Source organism: Engraulis encrasicolus, chromosome 16 (assembly GCF_034702125.1).
Source record: "Engraulis encrasicolus isolate BLACKSEA-1 chromosome 16, IST_EnEncr_1.0, whole genome shotgun sequence".
In the NCBI taxonomy this organism is placed as follows: domain Eukaryota; kingdom Metazoa; phylum Chordata; class Actinopteri; order Clupeiformes; family Engraulidae; genus Engraulis; species Engraulis encrasicolus.
In genome coordinates, this window is record NC_085872.1 from 45,154,512 (window position 1) to 45,175,120 (window position 20,609).

Consider the following 20,609-nt stretch of genomic DNA (forward strand, 5'->3'; position numbering starts at 1 on the left):
CTCAGACATTTTTAACTGGTTCAGGATTTAGGATTTGAGCCTGTGTCCACTGTGTATTTTCTACATCATTCCACTAATACTGTAGATGCTTTTCCATACATTGTTTTAGTACATTAAATGTAAACTTACTTTAAAAGTTTGATTTAATTGACATTTTCACTGCATTTTGTTTTTGTAAAAAAATAAAAAAATAAAAGGCAATCAAAATCCTGTTGTGGTTTCCTAAATGTTTTATTATTTTCAAAACGATGTACACACGCACACGCACACGCACACACACACACACACACACACACACACACACACACACACACACACACACACGCACACACACACACACACACACACACACACACACACACACAGTGCTCAGATGCAAAACCCTCGAGTTCATTTTTTATGGAAACAGGCTTTATTTCTATAAATTCTGTGAAATTCAAAAATCAGGTCATCGAATTTTGTTTGGGCTTTTCTTGATGTACTTGATAACATTTTAATTGTGATTACTTGGTGTAAATGCTATTCAAAAATGTTGGTTTTAAGGATTTTTGTGATGCTTGTAGGGGGTGTTGCAGCTGCACTCTTATAGGCTACTGTACATACAGCCACGGGAAAAAGTTAAGGGACCTCTTACTCTTCATCCCATTTATAGACGTTTTCAAACGGGACTCGGACCTGGAGATTGGGCTGGCCATGACAGGGTCTGGTGGTCCTCCATCCTCACACAAGCTGCGTAGCTTAATCAATCAAGATGTGGATGGAGGACCACTAGATCAAAACCCTGTCATGGTCAGCCCAAACCCCAGGCCTGAGCCCAACACCCTGTCATGGTCAGCCCAAACCCCAGGCCTGAGCCCCAAACTCTGTCATGGCCAACCCAAACCCCAGGCCTGAGCCCCAAACCCTGTCATGGTCAGCCCAAACCCCTGTCATGGTCAGCCCAATACCCAGTCATGGTCAGCCCAAACCCCAGGCCTGAGCCCCATTGAAAACCTCCGAAATGTCATCAAGAGGAAGCTGGATGCTCAAGCCATCACCCTGGTCTGATGACAGGCATGCTGCCCAAAACGTCACAATCAAATAAGAGAAACAGGAACTTTGTCGCGGACTTTACTTTCAGTTTCCATGTGATTTTGCTAATCCTGCACCCAATCTTTTTTTAGATGGATGAGCAAGGGTTTTTTGTGTGTTTTTACAAGCCATCACCCCAGATCACTCTCTGTCATTCTCCCACGGCTTTCACCCCAATCACTTCCCCATTCACTTTATGCTTCCCAATTTCTTAAATTTTAACTCTCGCTGGTTGCTGCTGCTGCCAAGGTGGTCATCAGTATGCACAACAGAGGGCATGGCGTTTGGAATACAGCATAAAGTTTCATTCTTGCCCTCGAGTAACTGGTTGGGACTGGATGGATTATAGGATTTCTGCGCAGCATTGAATTACTTTCACTTTATCCCCACTAAAAAAATTGTCTAGGAACTATTGTAGCATAGTGGCAAACTAAACAAATCAGAGCAAGATGCGCTCATGAAAAGTCCTAGTGAAAGTAGACCGTACATGCACGGGGAGCAAAGGTAACCTGTACCAGCTTTATAATAGAAGTGTGTTGTGCACTTAACTACATATACAGTGTAAGAGAGAGAGAGGACCATTGGATTAATGTCATGCAGGTCTCGATTTTGCCTCCAGTGGCGTAATTGTTCATTTCGGTTATTTCTTTGAAAAAGCATTTTTTTTTTTAACATCCAGACCGAATTGAACCCTCTGGCGGGCCGGATGCTCCGAGGCCCCTACCGTAGAGGATTTCAGTACTCAAATGGGGTAACGAGGTAGCGACTGTAATGTTAGTTCAGTAACTGCAATGACGTTACTGAAATTTGAGTTGTAATGCGTTACGTTCCTACGTTCCTGCCAGAAGTCATGAAATTAGTGAGGTAGGCTATTACTTTGTAACTCGTTACCACCAACACTGTAAATGTATATATATTAATAATTATAATCACAACAACAATTATAATAGTACTAGTAATGCTGAATAAATAGTGGATGAATAGTAATAAATGTAAATCTATGTAGTGTGTGTAATGGGGGCAGGTGTTTATTTGCTGGTCCAGAACTGCTTGTTGTAATGGGGGCAGGTGTTTATTTGCTGGTCCAGAACTGCTTGTTGTAATGGGGGCAGGTGTTTATTTGCTGGTCCAGAACTGCTTGTTGTAATGGGGGCAGGTGTTTATTTGCTGGTGGTCCAGAACTGCTTGTTGGCCTGCAGGTTCTGCAGCATGGTGCTGCTGAGTGCAGAGCCGGAGTACTTATTCCACAAGCTGAACAGCGGCTCCACCACGAACGAGATGAACGCTGGAGAACACGCACGCACACAAACACGAACACACACACACAAGAAATAATGCATTTATAATAATGAATTTTTAATAATGAAAATTTTCTAACCAAGTTGAATCCACACACACACAAACACACACACACACACACAAACACACACACACACACACACACACACACACACACACACACACACACACACACACACACACACAAACACACAGGAATAATAATGCATAAATAATTAATTTAAAAAACATGTGTTTTTGTGAGGTGAAACCTAGAACACACACAGACACACACACAGAGATGATACAAAAATAAAAACTTTGAATAAATATTTTTTTACGATGTGAAATTTAAACCACACACATGCACATACAGAGTTAAATAATGGGGTGTGAATATATCTGGAAGACAAGGTTTACAGCACGCTCTAAAAACTCATCCTGGTGACACTGAGCATAAGGTTGGGGCTATACTAGGTCTGGTAGCCTGATTATCATCGACTTTCAAATCTCTTCCAGACTTGGGCTGCGTCTCAAATGAAACACTTTTGTCAGTGCACTGACAGTCAGTGCACACAGTGCACGGAGGTCTTTAGTGTATAGTGTTGTAGAAAAAATGGAGCACTATGCACTGTGCCCTCGCTGGAAGTGACGGCTGAGCATGACATGAGCTCGCCAAAATATGAGTTGGTTACTGTTTACAATGCACAGCGTCTGGTACACATGCAATACTTTGGTTGGCATGAAAAGGTTGGTGTCCCATCAACATAACTTACAGAATTAGGAGACTGTTGACCAAACTCGTCTACTGAACTGAATGCCACATTTCCTCTGTGTCATTGTCAACATGGCCGCCGTTTAGTGCGTGCAGTGTCCATCATTCAAGCACTGCATTTTTTCCGCCATTGTTAGGGGATCATCCTGGCACTTTCAGTGCACTGGCTCAACTGAAATTTTCAGCGTGAGCGCCCTAGGCACTGAAAAACAGTGCCCGAAGTGCACAAGTGCGGCATTTGAGACATAGCCTTGGTCTGACCAAGAGCATAATAATTAACGTTTCCCAAATGGCATGGTTGACCCGTATCCCTAGGTTTGCTACTGGTTGACTGGTGTCAGACAAAGAGGGTGGAGTTACCGATTTTTCTGGAGATCAGAAATGATATTTGCATTGCTCTTGGCCTGACTAGAAGCAACGCTGAAGGTGTTACGTCACTAGGAGGGCGTGGCCTGGCTCTAAGTCTGGGCCCTGTGTAAGCTGTGTCTGGGCCTCATGTCAGATGCGTCTGGGCCACATGTCAGCCGAGTCTGGGCCTTATGTGAGCCGTGTTTGGGCCCTGTGTGTCCTTTGGGCCGCCAACTGAATCGGCCTGGTATACTGTAAGGGTACATGACTGGGTGTTGGGCATCTTACTGGAGCAGGATAGGGAGGATAGGGAGAATTGGGCTGATTATTGGAAGGGAAAGTGAAGAACAGCGATCCTAGCGGTTACGTTCCAAACACCAGGGCAATCCTATTGAAACTCCCATAGACGAGTTTTTCCAAAATATCCCACAAATATATGACTAGGAACTATAACACCAGACACATTTTTCAGCGTAAACAATTGGATGAACTACTACCTGTGAAAATCTTAAGTCATTTTTTGCCCTTTTAAGAAAAATAGAAATTGTGCCAATCTGGTCGGAAACGGACTACAGCTCCCAGCATGCTGTACTTTCGCGCCTCGTTGACAACACAGAGAAACAAATGAACGCGAATGAACGCAAGTTCTTCGCATATCTTCACATTCTTGTAATCCTGTGAGTTCCACATTGTCTTCTTATTAAACATATATACACACGATTATTTTGGTTTGGTTTTAACTTCTCTAGTAGATATGATGGCTTCTGTGGTGACGAGTAACCACCTCTCTGGCTCATGTTTGGCTATGCTAATTTGGCTATGCTAATTACATGGAGTAAACACGTCACACTTACCAGTCAGTGTAGTTCTGTACTAGCTTTTTAAAGAATATTAAATTCAGTTCAGATCAGTGAAAAAACGTTTTAAAACATTTTACCACCCGATTCGATAAAACGGTCCAACATGCATATTATATGACTGTCACTACTTCTACTTCGTCGTCAGGGCCGAGATGTAATTTTACAAAGAAAAAACCCATTCATTTGTTGCAGAGGCTTGGAACGTTGCCAGCAGGGGGCGATGAGATTACTTTCCCTCCCAATAGTGACTTTGTAGTCATTTCTCCCACTGAAATCCATTAACGAACTACAAAAATGGCCGCTACCTGACTGGGTGGTTGCCATGGTGTTACTGCAGCAGGATAGGGAGAGTTGGGCCGTGTCGGCATGTTGGCCGCGTCTGGGCCTCATGTGGGCTACTGATACCCATTTCTCCCACTGAAACCCATTATAATGGCGCATTCCAGTCCCAAATCATCCTAGTAGGAGATCGCACTTATCCTACCCGGATATTTCAGCTGCCGTTCCTGACAGTTGAAGTGGAAGTTCCACAACCATGGCAACCACCGCGGTTTAGCTGGCTTTAGCAAGGTGTTTTGATACGAGCCAAATGAGCCATAATAACTATTACTCTGCCATATGTTACATTTATGTTGACACAATATCATGTAATAAGACAAAGATTATGTTTAGTTAAAATGGCTGTGTTTGGAACAGCTGCACAAAAGAGAAATTGAGTTTCACTATTTATTGATTTTTTAAATAACGGCTCCATGGGGGCCGCCATTATCATCCGATCTGTTGAGGTGGGAGTAGTGCGGGTGCCCCCGACTTCGCTAGTTGGAGCTCCCACTTCGACACTCGACATTTTTCGTAGTAGGCGGTTGGATAAGTGCGATCTCCTACTAGGATGGTTTGGGACTGGAATGCGCCATAAACAGGGCTTTGAAACGTTATTTTTTTCCAGACGTTCTGTTCCGAACAGAAATGGAATTATAACGTTTCCGGTTATGAGTTCCACCAATAAATTGACGTTCCCGAACCGGTTAGAACAAAAAAATATTGTTCCCGGAACGGTTAATTTCGTTCCTGTCAGCTGATTACTCCCCATAGGCCTAACTGACGGTAATTAACCAAGAAAGACGGAAGTGCAAATGAGTCAGCCTACTTCCAAACTGTTTATTCAAGCGGATGAAAAGAATATCCTCCAGAATTTTGTCGTTCAGGGACGACCTAAGCGGAGAATAAACCTCAATGATGAAAATGCGTGCTCCACGCTGACTTGGGTCACGGGGAGCGCTATGATGGACATTGTGAGTTTGTGCATATTTGAAGCGGCCATGGATGCCCAATAATGTTGAACATTCTCGGTGCGCTTTACACACGCTTCTCTGAAATATCTTACAGTGATACAATGGAAACTCTGCCCTTTTGTATGACAGTGGTTTCTCTTATTTAAGATGTGGAGTGGAGACTTTGTAGTCCACAGCTCTCTCTCCATTCAGTCAGAGAATGTCACAGGAAAATAATTACTTTTTTTTTAGTTTGAGTAACGGCAGTGGTGGACGAAGTACACCAGTTATGTACTTGAGTAAAAGTACAGTTACCTTGCATTGGAAGTAAAAGTGAAAGTATTCACCTCACTTTCTTACTTGAGTAGAAGTACAAAAGTATCTGCCGTCAAAAATACTTAAGTACTAAAAGTAAAAAGTAAAAACTTTAAAATGAAGCCTTTGGTGCAATTTTAATATTTAAGCGTTGTAGGCCTAGTTTGGTCATATCTAATTAAATATCCTCTGATTTGCATAGGCTATACCAACATGTTAGAACTAGGCCATAACAGGCCTCAGAAACACTGTGGAGTAAGTCCATGGATGTTATAGCATCAGAAGTTCATTTTCACCTCTCTAAACATTTAATACTACCTAACCCTAACATGCCCAAAATAACACATGAAAGGGCCATTAGTATTAAGAATGATTAGGCTGAAATTTATTATATGCCTTAGAACAACTACTACAATACCCCCCAGCCGTAGGCCTACAGTCCAGTAGGCCTACTTATATGTGACAGCAAGGAGTTAGAGTAGTAGCCTATAAAGTAGGCCTACTTTATGTTTTATTTTTGTTATAAATGTGTTTTTTGTAGACCTCTTCTTCTTCTTCTTCTTCTTCTTCTTCTTATTATTATTATTATTATTATTATTATTATTATTATGTAGTGTTTGGTTATGTTAAGGTTGGCTTAGGCCTATGTATGGACAAACAGACTTCTTGCGATTCTAAGCTACCTTTAAAGATAGGAACATCTTCATATACTTGTAATGGTCTCTATTTGCTAGATGCCAATGATTTGCAATAGCCTACTTGATACAACTTAATTGGAACACTTATCTGTCTGATCATGAAACATCCTTTTGTGACTGTGCACATCACTGGGCCAATATTTAGCCAAAGTCCACTTTTTTTCCTCTTTTTGTTTTAACTTAGTTACTGTTGTTTTTTTTACCTCACTTTGGTGGTATTGCCAGTGCTTTTCATATCCACTGTAGCCTACTGACCTGACTTAAAGGAAAGGATACATGTTGCAAGGATACATGTTGCATGTAGCCTCACTTTGCAACATATGGTGGGCATGGCAATCCTCATGTAAAGATACAAACTCTTCACACAAGCCTCTTTTCCATAAAGCTGAAGCAAATCTTTTTTTTTGGTGACAGGGGAGTCTATTAGACAAGTAATTGATATCCCCAACTACTTCAGAAAATACTGCAATGGATTGAGGGGAAAGAATGCTAGTATCTATCACGGAGTTGTGCGCCTGGATGGAAGCAGCATAGGAATCCTGCCTACTTGACCCAAGAAACCAACACGCTACAAAAGCGGCAATTATGTGACTCTATTGTAAGCCATAACACAGATATAGCACAGTAAGTCAAATAAGCAGTAGGACCCTAGTATCAATTCGCTGATTATTCAGTTCAAATGCGAAGCCTATCTGACAAATTTCATCTTGTCAGGCGAGTGCAGCCTGCGAGCTAAACCTCTCCCCCCTCACACAACGAATACGACGTGCAGATTAATACACTCTAACAACATTATTGTCGCCTGCTTTATTGTTTTGCTGTGCTTTCCGCATGTTACTAGAAAGTACCGTTTCTCCTTATTTCAATTCGTCTCGCAAGTCGCAACAGTGGACACATCAGCGGTCTTGCTCTGCTCGCTCGCTTTCCTTAACACTAATTCTGTACAGTAGAGCGTGTTGTCACGTGACACATTACAACCAATCACAATGGCGAATCTCTGAGTCTGCCAATCGGATTCAGTTTCACTCTCTTCACACAAGAAATCTCAGATTTCATTTGACCAGGGCAAGAAAAATGAATTAATTCACCTGGCGTGTATCATAAAAAAGGAACGAGTAAGGAACGACTGTTTCTGTAAATGTAACGAAGTGAAAGTACTAAATTTCGCTTTGAAATGTAGTGAAGTAAAAGTATAAAGTCTTACCAAATGAAAATACTTGAGTAAAGTATGAAAGTATGAAAATGTTACTTAAGTACAGTAACGAATTACATTTACTTCGTTACTGTCCACCACTGAGTAACGGTATTAACCGGTATTAACCGGTTACCATTATTTTTAAATAAGTGTTTCCGTTCCAGAACATAAAAAATAATAACGGTTCCGGTTTCGTTTCTGTTCCCTGTAAAATACAAAAAGTTCCTGGTTTTCGTTTTCGTTCCTTGAACCGGTTCAAAGCCCTGGGCATAAGACGTGGCCATTGGACTACAATAATGGCCTTTTCAGGTAGCCTAGTGTGTAGTCTTTTCTCCCATTGGAACCCATTACAAGACCTGGCTATTGAACTACAAAAATGGCCGGTACCTGACTGGGTGTTGGCCATGTTGGTGGAGTGTCTGTCCCACAGCGGGGAGATTTCTTGGTGTTGCCCACGCTCCATGTCACCTGAACACACACACACACACACATTTGAAATTCTATTCCAGAGGTGTGAAACTCTACTTAACTGTTTAAATACATTGACTCAGTTTTAATTGACAAAATATTCCATGGCCTGGCCCCTCCTCCTCTACAGACATTTAGCACAAAAAGCACAAACAGGGCTACCAGAGCCAGTTACAGGGGTGACTGCTCTGTCCCATTTAGAAAGAGCGCCTTTAGTCAGATTTAATTCTCATACAGAGCTTCCCTCACCTGCAACGATGTGGAATTGTCCCTGCACAATTAGAGAGTCCTCAACATTTAGTAACACTTAAAAGCATGGCTACTTGCAGGGCCGTAACCAGACATGTTCAAATATCGAGGTCAAATACTGCGCGCTGTGCCACATACTGTACATTAAGAATGCTTCAAAACACTTCAGTCAAACTCTTAAGTTAGTTTTCATTAACCCATTGATGCCTGATGTTGTGTTGGCCCTGGCGCCTGGAGCTGCATTACGCAACATTCAGGCTCATGAGATTTGAGACAACTTCCTAAAAAAAAGTTTGAGATGAATGAACACATTCTAATGAGAGATGAGGGTCTCAGCGTTTAAATGCAACTTAGTGCATAGTTTTATATAGAGATATTTAGGTTTTTATAGGCTGAGGGCAGCTTTTCTTAGAAAGGGCTCAGACATTCAGCACCCTTTTTTGCAGGTGCCTTAGGTGTCAATGGGTTAACCACTTGGGGTTAAATAGGCATGGCGTATACCAACTGAATGTATCATTGTTGATCATACCCCAGGTCAAAAAAATGTGTACTTAAGTGTACTTTAAATATATTTAATTTTCTGAAAGTATATTTTAAGTACACTCTATTTATCAAGTACAGTACTTAAGTATGGTATTTAAAAATATACTTATAGTTTAGTGTATTTTAAATATATTTTAAAATAATTTGTATTATTAAAGTTATGTACTTAAATATAGTTTTATAAAATATACTGTTAGTGTATTGTATTTTAAATGTATTTTAAGTATATTTGTATTTTAAAAGTAATGTGCTAAGTGTAGTATTGTCAAATATACTATTAGTGTATTATATTTTAAGTGTATTTCAAGTATATTTGTATTTTAAAAGTAATGTGCTAAAGTGTAGCATTATAAAGTATACTATTAGTGTATTACACTTTAAGTGTATTTTAAGTATCTTTGTATTTTAAAAGTTATATACTTAAGTGTAGTATTATAAAATACACTATTAGTGTATTGTATTTAAATGTATTGTAAGTACATTTGTATTTTAAAAGTAATGTGCTAAAGTGTAGTATTGTCAAATATACTATTAGTATATTGTATTTTAAGTCTATTTTAAGTACATTTGTATTTTAAAAGTAATGTGCTAAAGTGTAGCATTATACAGTGTACTATTAGTGTATTATATGTTAAGTGTATTTTAAGTATCTTTGTATTTTAAAAGTTATGTACTTAAGTGTAGTACTATAAAATACACTATTAGTGTATTGTATTTAAATGTATTGTAAGTACATTTGTATTTTAAAAGTAATGTGCTAAAGTGTAGTATTGTCAAATATGCTATTAGTATATTGTATTTTAAGTCTAACTTAAGTACATTTGTATTTTAAAAGTAATGTGCTAAAGTGTAGCATTATAAAGTATACTATTAGTGTATTATATGTTAAGTGTATTTTAAGTATCTTTGTATTTTAAAAGTGATGTACTTAAGTGTAGTATTATAAAATACACTATTAGTGTATTGTATTTAAATGTATTGTAAGTACATTTGTATTTTTAAAGTAATGTGCTTAAGTGTGGTACTGTTAAATATACTATTAGTATATTCAATTTTAAGTCTATTTTAAGTATATTTGTATTTTAAAAGTAATGTGTTAAAGTATAGTATTATAAAATACACTATTAGTGTATTGTATTTAAGTGTATTTTAATTGTATTTGTATTTTGAAAGTAATGTGCTAAAGTGTGGTATTAGAAAATATACTATTAGTGTATTGCATTTTAAGTGTATTTTAAGTTTATTTGTATTTCTAAAGTAATGTGCTAAAGTGTGGTATTAAAAAATATACTATTAGTGTATTGTAATTTAAGTGTAGTTTAAGTGTATTTGTATTTTTAAAGTAATGTGCTAAAGTTTGGTATTAGAAAGAATATTTGAAACGTACTTTAAGTTAAGTATGATTTTAGTATATTAAGTACACTTGTACAAAGTTTGATTTTAGTACCAAAAAGTCAACTTAAAATGTGTTAAAGCTCTACTTAATTATATTTCAAGTGTATTTAAGTATACTATAAGTTGTCCCAAAATAACACAACTTAAGTATGTACTTCTGCAGCATGCTATAAAGTGCTTTCTTATGACCTTGAAATAGATTTGTAGCATACTTCAAATAGTTACACTTAACCACATGTTAAAGTACACATCTTTTAAAGTGAATTAGTAAGTATATTTAAAATGTACTTACAGTTAAGTATGATTTTAGTATATTAAGTACACTTCTGCAAAGATTGATTTTAGTACCAAAAAGTCAGCTTAAAATGTGTTAAAGCTCTACTTAATCATACTTCAAGTGTATTTAAGTATACTATAAGTTGTCCCAAAATAACATTCTTTAAATACACACTTTTGAAGTATATTTTAAATACAAAAATACATACTTATTAAGTATATTAAGTACATTTTGTTTCACCTGGGTACTTTTTTTAACCATCATTTTAGTGTATTTTAACCTAGGCTTATTTATTCATTATGCTTTGTAACATTAAATAACCTTCCACCTTCCATTTTGTTAATGTATTTTCATGGTAAAAACACCATATTGAAGAGCACAAACAGATCTTAAAAAGGCATGTAAGGCCTTACCTATTAAACTTTTAAGCACAATACTGAAGTCTGTACTTAAGTTGTGTTATTAGTGTATTAAGTGCACTTTAAGTGTACTTTTTGGTGCACAAATTAAACATGTAAAACTGTCTTTAATTCGATAAAAGCATACCACCACCAATGATTTCTAAGTATTATTATTAAATATATAAAAGTATACTTAAAGTGTACTACTCAAGACTATTACTTCAAGAACGTAATTGTGCCTGTTGAAGAACAGGTAGTTGTGGTCTAGTGGTTAGAGTGCAGGTCTGTGGTTCAGTGAGTTGTGGGTTCAAATCCTGGTTGAAGCAGTGGTTGTTGTCTGAAGTGAAGGTGAAAGGAAGGTTCATGTGAATGGCTGATGGTTGTGAACAAGACAATGTACAATGGAAATGAACAATTCGAGATTTCATTAATGTTTTTTTTCATATACTTTTGAAATATATTTAAAGTGTACTTAAAATAAATATATTTGAAATGTGCTTAAAGTAAAATCTACTTGTAGTATACTTAAAATACATTTAGAGTCAATACACTTAAAATGTACTTAAAGACCTTGAAATAGATTTGTAGTATACTTAAAATACACTAAACTGCATGCTAAAGTACAAAATAAACATATTTTAAAGTGAATTAGTAAGTATGTTTGAAATGTACTTAAGTTAAGTATGATTTTAGTATATTAAGTACACTTGTACAAAGTTTGATTTTAGTACAAAAAAGGCAACTTAAAATGCGATTAAGCTCTACTTAATTATATTTCAAGTGTATTTAAGTATACTATAAGTTGTCCCAAAATAACACAACTTAAGTATGTACTTCTGCAGTATACTATAAAGTACTTTCTCATGACATTGAAATAGATTTCTAATGTACTTAAAATGCACTTATCCGCATGCTTAAGTTCACATTAAACACATTTTAAAGTGATTTGGTTAGTATACTTATAATGTACTTAAAATTAAGTATGTTTTTAGTATACTAAGTACACTTGTACAAAGTTTGATTTTAGTACATAAAAGTCAACTTAAAATGTGATCAAGCTCTACTTAATTATATTTCAAGTGTATTTAAGTATACTATAAGTTGTCCCAAAATAACACAACTTAAGTATGTACTTCTGCAGTATACTATAAAGTACTTTCTCGTGACGTTAAAATAGATTTCTAATGTACTTCAAATGCACTTATCCGCATGCTAAAGTACACATTAAACACATTTTAAAGTGACTTGGTTAGTATACTTATAATGTACTTAAAGTTAAATATATTTTTAGTATATTAAGTACACTTATACAAAGTTTAATTTTAGTACAAAAAAGTCAACTTAAAATGTGCTTAAGCTCTACTTAATTATATTTCAAGTACATTTAAGTATACTATAAGTTGTCCCAAAATAACATTCTTTAAATACACACTTTTGAAGTACACTTTAAATACAATAAAACGTACTTATTAAGTATATATTAAGTACACTTTTTTTTTACTTGGGACTGTATATCAATTTTCACCATAGATCAATTTTACATGACTGAAAAAAAAATACTGAGGACATGACCTCTGTGTCATCAATGGTAGTTACCGCCACGGCTACTGGATAATCAAAACTGTCAACCTAACACTTCATAGCCTGTATTGGTAGCTGTTCTTTTTAACTTATTTTTGTATTATTTATTTGAAAACACAGTTTACTTCCAACACACTTAACTTACCTGAGTAAAACGTTAGACGTGTACTTGTCTTACGGTCAGCTGACCCAATGCTGGTTGGATCAAGTTTATTGTGGGTTCTTGTTGGTTTTTAGTGTTTTAGTCTATCTATCTCATTGGGTACAACAGAGTAAATGTTCTAACAGCAATGTAATATCATGTACTACTTGCACCACACATTTACTTTTACTTTTGACACATTATATATATATACTGGTCTTGTACAGACTAATCAGGGGTACAAGTGACATCTCCTTATGGCAGAAAGTGACCAATACTTAGCTAGCTATACTTTGCTTTCTAGTTATTTGAGACGGTAATTTGCAGGCCTAAAGGATTAACATAAAATGATACAACTAAAGAATAAGTACAATAAAACTACTATTTGTAATATTTATTAAATAGTAGTATTCATAATAAAAATAACAATAGTATCATAGAATAGAATATCTTTTTTATTTGTCATTGTAACAAGTACAACAAATAAATGAGCACCGCTTCACCGAAAAAGGAATGCTCATTTTATTTGTACTTCTTACAATTTGAATTGATACAATTGAATTATTAAAATACATGATGAAAGTGATTAGAAGAGTACTCAAACAAATAAAATAAATAAAGCAAGCACTCAATAAATAAATAAATAAATAAATAAATAGATAAAATATAGCTGCAAGCAGCAATGCGGGGCCAAGCAGTAAACTTGCCAGAGTCGCCACGGCAACAGAAGGAACTGGAGCGCCCCCTTTGGTCCAAATCTCGCCAATGTTGGTGTGCATTCCTTGGACGAGAGTGTGATCACGTAAACCAAGTTTAGTTTGAATCCGTTGAAGAGCTGCCGAGATATGAGCTCACTTCCTGTTACCTGTTGGTGGCGCTAGAGAGCTTGGGGTCTGGGGGAGGTCATGGGATGGACTAGAATGTGTGCAAAAAATCCTAACAGAAATTGACTAACGGTTGCTGAGATATGACCTCACTTCCTGTTTTGCCACCTTTATGACAATTTTGATTGGCTGTCACCGGCAAACGACAAGAGGTGTTCAAAATTCTTTCCTCTCCCCCCTCCCACTCCCTCCCTCCCTCCCTTCTTCCCTCTCTGTCCCTCTCCCTCTCCCCCTCCCTCTCCCTCTGTCTGTCTGTGTGTGTGTGAGGGGGGGGTGGGGTGCAGGGGCTGGGGCAGTGGGGCTTTGGTTGACACTAGAGCAATAGCAGACTACGCACACACCTAAGCTCTCGTCTCTTGTGTGTCCAGAGACCCCCTGCCGAGAATGGTGTCAGTGAACGTGCGCAGGTGCCGTTGGCAAAGGGGATAGAGAGATGAGAAAAATCCCTCCATTCTTTCCACAATTTTGAATGGCTGCTGAGAGCTGATAGTTTTTTCAATTGTTACGAAAATCCATACCTGGGTGCAGCATAGTGTGAAGATGACCTGTGTACCAATATTTTGAAAATTGGGAGTACGGTTCAAAAGCTACAGGCAAAAATGTAGCTAAAATATTTACCTGCTGGTGGCGCTACAGAGTTTGAGCTGGGGATCTGATTTTTTTTGTGGTAGGTCATGGGATGGACTAATATGTGTGTACAAAATCCCTGCCCAATTCGACAAACGGTTGCTGAGATATGACCTCACTTCCTGTTTTGCCACGTTTACGACAATTTTGATTGGCTCTCACGGCTAAACGATAAAAGATATCCAATATTCCTGAAGACCCCATGTGTAGCTCAGTACAGAGATACTATATACCGAATTTCGGGTGAATTGGTCAAAAATTGCCGAAAAATTTGCATTTTTATTGAATTTTACAAAATCCAAAATGGCGGGAAAACTATCCTGGCGGAAAATGAGGGTATAGGGTGCGTTGGATTCGTCTTGGCCCAAGGATTCCAGGGATACCAAGTTTATAGTGCAGCAAATACCTCAAACAATCTTTCACTTGGTGATGCAAGCATCAAATTTGGTTCAGAGGTGCTTCAGACCCTACCCTTTTAGAAAAGGTCGCTATCCAGGTGAAAAAACAAAATGGCGGCCATTTTCCAAGATGGCCGCCAATTGAACTGCTTTTAAATGGCTTTTATGTATATTTTGATTGACTGATCATATTTTGAATATCTATGTATGGAAATATATTATGTTGAGCATTTCAATGATACACTCAAAAAAATATTGACAATTATAGTATTTTCATAATTACATGTAAATAAACTAACACTCACTGAATGATTCTAAATATTACAAAAACAGAAGTAGGCCTATAATCATTACATGTTTGTTGTTTGGGTAGGAAAACTCTCTGATGCACATGTTGGATTAGTTATTTTTAGTCCTCCACATTTGCAGGAACATAACTGTGTACAGTTGAGGCTAAAGCAATAGCATTTGCATCTTCCTCGGCAGTCAGCCTTGTATCCACATTTTGTCAGTTGCTGGCAACTCTCCGCAATTGTAGGAAGCTTTGACCAGAGAACTTTCCAGGCCTCACCATCTTTTTGCCACCCCCAGTTGGCAGGGCTTTCAATTTGCATTTTGCACACAGTAGCTTGGCCCCATATACAGGCAGTTTGGCAGCGGACCGTTTAACATGATGGACAAGGGATGCACTTGTCAGTGGAATGGCATCATAGGATCTTTGGTTCTGGGCAAACAAGTCCAGTCTTAACCTCATCAACCTTGTCTGTTGTGCTGTTCTTGTCATACATATTGATGACAAACCTCTCAAGAAGGTTCAGGTCAGTATCTTCAATTACTTCTGGGTATGAATTGAGCTTTTTGAAGACATGAGTCACTTCAGGGCAGACGTCCCATGTTTGCCATGCTGTTTTCTTGCATTTGCTATGGAAAGCTGATACAACATCACAGCCAGTGAAAGAATGGAAGGACATCATGCTTTTGGATTTCTCTGGCCCAAGATTCAACACAATGTCATGAATTGGCAGCCACCTGATGGAATGACCATGGCCGAATTCGATCCACATCATCTCTAATCCTGCATCCTGGAGAATTTCTTTACATGCACTGGCCATACAAAGACTTGAAATGACGTTTCTTACTTTCCCATGCAGACATAGGCAATTACACATAGACAGTACACATGCATTACACCTAGAGTACCTATACAATACCCTTACAGACATATAAAGTGCAAGACTGGGCAACAGCAGACATACATAGAACATGTATTAAGAAGAGGTATTGTTGTGCATTTTCAGTTATGTCCTATTGTGACGATTCTGATATGGTGATAGTAGCATTGTGAAATAATAATACATATAAAGTAAGCAATTGTAATGCGCAATATTTACAACTATAGTTGGTAGCTAGTTTTCCAGTACTGTCATTAAGTAACAGGCATGAAGCAGCAGCAACATGTGTGTGCATGTTTGTGTGTGCTTTTGAGTTAGTTCAGTGTTGTGTGTGTGTGTGTTTTGAGTTAGTGCAAGTAGAATGTGCAATCACAATTCAGTGTTGAGGGGGGGCTATCAGTGATAGGAGGGCAGGTTAAGAGTTCAGCATCCTGATTGCTTTGGTGTATGAAGGTCTTTGCCAGCCTAGTGGTATGGGAGCAGCGGCACCTGTACCTCTTTCCAGAGGGCAGGAGACTGAACAATTTGTGTGCAGGGTGACTTATGTCCTTGGTGATCATCAGTGCTTTTCGGGTGGGGCGGGTGGTGTAAATGTATTCCAGGGAGGGAGTGGCGCTCCAATGATCTTCTATGCTGTGTTCACAATGCGCTGGAGTGTCTTCCTGTTTTGCTCTTTGCAACCTCCTCCTCACACTGTGTCACACAGCTGGCCAGGATACTCTTGATGGTTCCTCTGTAGAATGCTGTCATGATGGAGGGTGTAGCACTTGCCTTCTTCAGTTTGCACAAAAAGTAGAGGCGCTGTTGGGCCTTCTTCGCCAGTGATGATGTGTTTGTCGTCCATGCAGGGGTGTATCCAGCTTTCAAAAAGTGGGGGTGTTCTCAGATGAAATATAGCCCCCAATCCCCCCCGCCCCGCGCGACAATTTCAATATGCCTAATAGGTCTTTCAATAGGCCTACTATAGGACTGTATTTGTACAGACACAAATTGCTCTTGCAAGTACATCCATCACAGTATCTTGTATGTATCACAGATATATGATTCAAAAACCCAAACTCTCTGGAAAGCAATCAGTATCAATTACTAAAATTATCTGCTGGGCTTGCCAATTGCACCAAGTTTTGCTTTCATTTGGTAAACTCTCTCTCTCACATACACTCGTACACACTGGAAATTAACTTGTCAACCCAAGAGCCAAATATCTGCCCCCAAAATCAACCAGACCCTCAACAAGTCGATTATTTATCTGTTTCTTCCATTCTAATGCCATAGTGAATTTTGTCATACTGTGTTGCTACAAAGCAGATATTTAATACAAGGCTTAGTGTGATGGTTGTTGTAAGTTGTGATATTAAATGAAGGCTATATTACGCACGCCGGCAACACACTTGCAACTTGGCTGAAAAACATAAGCCACCTCAGTGCACCAGTTTGAAAACTATTATTGATGAAACAGCAGATGCACTGCTACAGTAGGCCTATTTATTTTTAATAGGCATATGGAAATGATACACAGAACACCGGAAAAAAGGTCTTATCAATGAACAAAAACTGTAGGCAAAAAAAAGATTAAGAGGATACAGCATAACCAGCCCTGGTCAGTTTGCAAGCTCGAGTCTGTGACGGTACTGTATGTGCGCGCAGATCAGTGTCACTCCCTCACAACTCTAGAACTAGTCTCATGGCTGGGAGGACGGCCGTGGTGTCTCATCTCCACTGCATGTAGCCTATCCGAGCTCACATCGCAAGTAGGCTATTAAGCGCAAACAGACTCTGAGTCCACTCAGCGCAATCACAAATTCAAACGCGAAAACACATAGCCTACAGATGACATTCCAATATGTAGCATAGCAGCACATTCCACAGCACAGCTTGCAACAACCAAACTGCGTTGCGTTGCCTCGAATACGTTGGCGTTAACATGACACAACACAGAGTAATGTGCAACTCAGACACTAGCAACAAATGAAATGAGCAACAACAAAATTAATAAAGGTTGTTTACTTTAAATTTACCACAGTCAGACAACCTCTTTTCATATTCACCAGAAGTTTACATGAGCTGAAAACTGCTGAAAACGGGCTCTTGCTTGATGTTGAAAAGTAAAATAATGCTCGTAGAAAGCCACAACGGTAGGCTACACATGAATCAGATGGATAGGCTACCGGCTTCTTGGGCACGATTGAGGAGGGGAAATGATCCTACCTGAATTCATAGCTTCTACCCATGCTTTTCTTCCAGATTGGCGTCTCATTCGGCGAAAATACAATTTCTATTGCACTTTAAAGACATTAAATTAAAGTTAGGTTATGTTCTGCCATCACCAATGTCTTGCATGTTTATATTCTGCCGGGAGTTTTGGGGAGCTTTGCTACCAGTCGCTTGTGAATAATCTTGCTGATTAGCAACTTGCAAGCTATGGAATTCTGACCGATTGTATCATTTTTTCCCCATCGTGCGGAGGGGTGCCAACAAAATGTTTGTAACTCGGTGCAACTGAACAGCTCGTCACTCAGTCACCGAACCAGAATTTTCATGACCCGCTATCAGACTGCATTTTTTTCCGATGGAGGACATGTAGACCTAAATATGACCGGTCAATTTGCTTCTTCTGTTAACAGCTTAACCTATGCTGGACATGCTGCCCTCATGACAGGCAGTTAACTTTTGCTGATCTAAAACAGTCCGTCATTGAATCCTTTTCAGTGACACTTCGTTGAGGGCGTCTGCGGCTGGGACTACTTCGGTCTGCAGCATGAAAAGCTGTGCCCGCGCGCTTGGTCAGCACCGCCGCCAGCACGCTCTGCAGGCTGCTCAAACAGCTGTAGTACCCTAATATTATTATTGACGCAACTGTTGCGCTGGAATAGGCTGCTACAGTGAAACAGAGTGATAGGTAACGAAAGCAAACAGGCGAACGTGTGATAGGCTTATTTTATTTCAAATTGTTTTTATTATTATTATTTATTTTAGTGATGTTTAGTGGGCAAAAGTGGGGGGGATGAAATGGCCTTCCAGTGAAAGTGGGGGGGATGCAACGTACGCATCCCCCCCGTCGGATACGCCCCTGGGTCCAAGAGAGGTCGTCGCTAATGTGCACTCCAAGGAATTTTGTGCTGCTCACTCTCTCCACAACATCATTGTCGATGGTCAGTGGTAGCAGTGGTCAGTGGTAGCAGTTGACAACAATCTCCTTGGTTTTGTTGACATTCAGCAGGAGGTTGTCGTCCTTGCACCATCTGGACAGCAAGTCTACTTCTTCTCTGTAGTGAGTCTCGTCACCCTTAGTGATGAAGCCCACTAGTGTTGTATCGTACGCAAACTTCATCAGATGGTTAGTGCTGTGGGTCGTTGTGCAGTCATGTGTCAGCAGCGTGAACAGCAGGGGGCTGAGCACACAACCTTGCGGGGCCCCCGTGCTCAGGGTCAGGGTGATTGAGGTGTTGTTCCCGACACGTACTGCAGCTCAATGGATTTTTAGCAGACATCTTGTGTAATACGGTTAAAGGCCTAGGGCCTATCCTTTTACCACCCAACCGTTCAAATTATCAAAGCACATTGAGATATGGGACACAACAAGGTTAAGTCATCTTCTGCCCTAGCCGGGCTCCGCCCTACTGGTGACGCAACGCCTTCGGCTCAGCTACACACAGTAGGGCCAGGAGCTTGCTCTCTCCCGCTACAGCGGAATCTCCACCCACTTTGTCTGGAACCAATCAACTGTGCATTTCCAACCGTCCTGGGTAGAGATGTGTTCAAGGCAGTGACGTGGTTTAAGCAGAGACGTTCTATTGGGCTAAGAAATGTTTGGTTTAAACTTCGGCAGAGCCCTCAACCAGTAGCAAGCAGAGGGAGGCGGGTTAACCAGGCCATGGAAACAAAGTTTGTCCTGTATGGAAACGCTAATCGTTATAGTCCTGGTCAGACCAGAATCGCGGTACGTGATCTGAAGTCTATGAAAATCAGGCAACTTCTGCCCTACACCCAGCCTGATCGTTCATCCAGTGTCATTTAAGTCTCGTGCAATCTGTACACTATCCGGGGTAACTGAAGCCCTGTTACCCTTGGCTCGGCTCTCCCATGCTGGCACATCCTGTCAATTCAGGTGCGGCTACCTAACTAAATTTCTATCTACACTAACTACATTTCTAATTAAGCTATAAACAGGGTCTTATTAGATAGCATATGGGAGACTATAAATACCAACAACTAAAGTGAGTATACTAAAGAGTTAGTAAACTACAACTACAGCTATTGTACCACAAGCCGACACTGAACCCCATGCTGAGTCTCACAGCAGTGATGTCACCAGTGTGCCCTGGTTGTGCTATAACATCACTCTAATACAGAATGTAAACAAAATTGTTTTTACGACATTGTATTCCAACAGTGATGGCAAGGTTAGTATGCATTATTGAATACCTTCTATTGGACAGCTGTATGTCATAAATGTGCATTTTCAGTCATGTAAGGGCTGCCATTTTGAAAAGTGGTGGCCCTTTTGTGATGAAATAATGATACTATGAAGTTGTCCTGGTAAGAATGCATACCTTTTAATATTTCCATCACTCAGATACCTTGATTACTTGGCATTCTAAGACGAAAACAGCTTTTTTCACCTTTAATGAGGCGGCCATCTTGAAAAATGGCCGCCATCT

General features: G+C 39.1%; 1 protein-coding gene across 1 annotated transcript in view; it reads right to left on the bottom strand.

Moving 5' to 3' along the window:
- Positions 1–2,074: 2,074 nt before the first annotated feature.
- LOC134465843 (high affinity 3',5'-cyclic-AMP phosphodiesterase 7A-like) overlaps positions 2,075–20,609 on the bottom strand; it is a 37,319-nt gene continuing 18,784 nt past the window's right edge. The window contains exons 10-11 of the mRNA XM_063219738.1: positions 8,199–8,279; positions 2,075–2,356 (exon numbers count right to left, since the gene is read on the bottom strand). Coding sequence (XP_063075808.1) covers positions 2,232–2,356; positions 8,199–8,279 — 206 coding nt within the window. The 3' untranslated portion in view covers positions 2,075–2,231. The remainder of the gene's footprint in view (positions 2,357–8,198; positions 8,280–20,609) is intronic.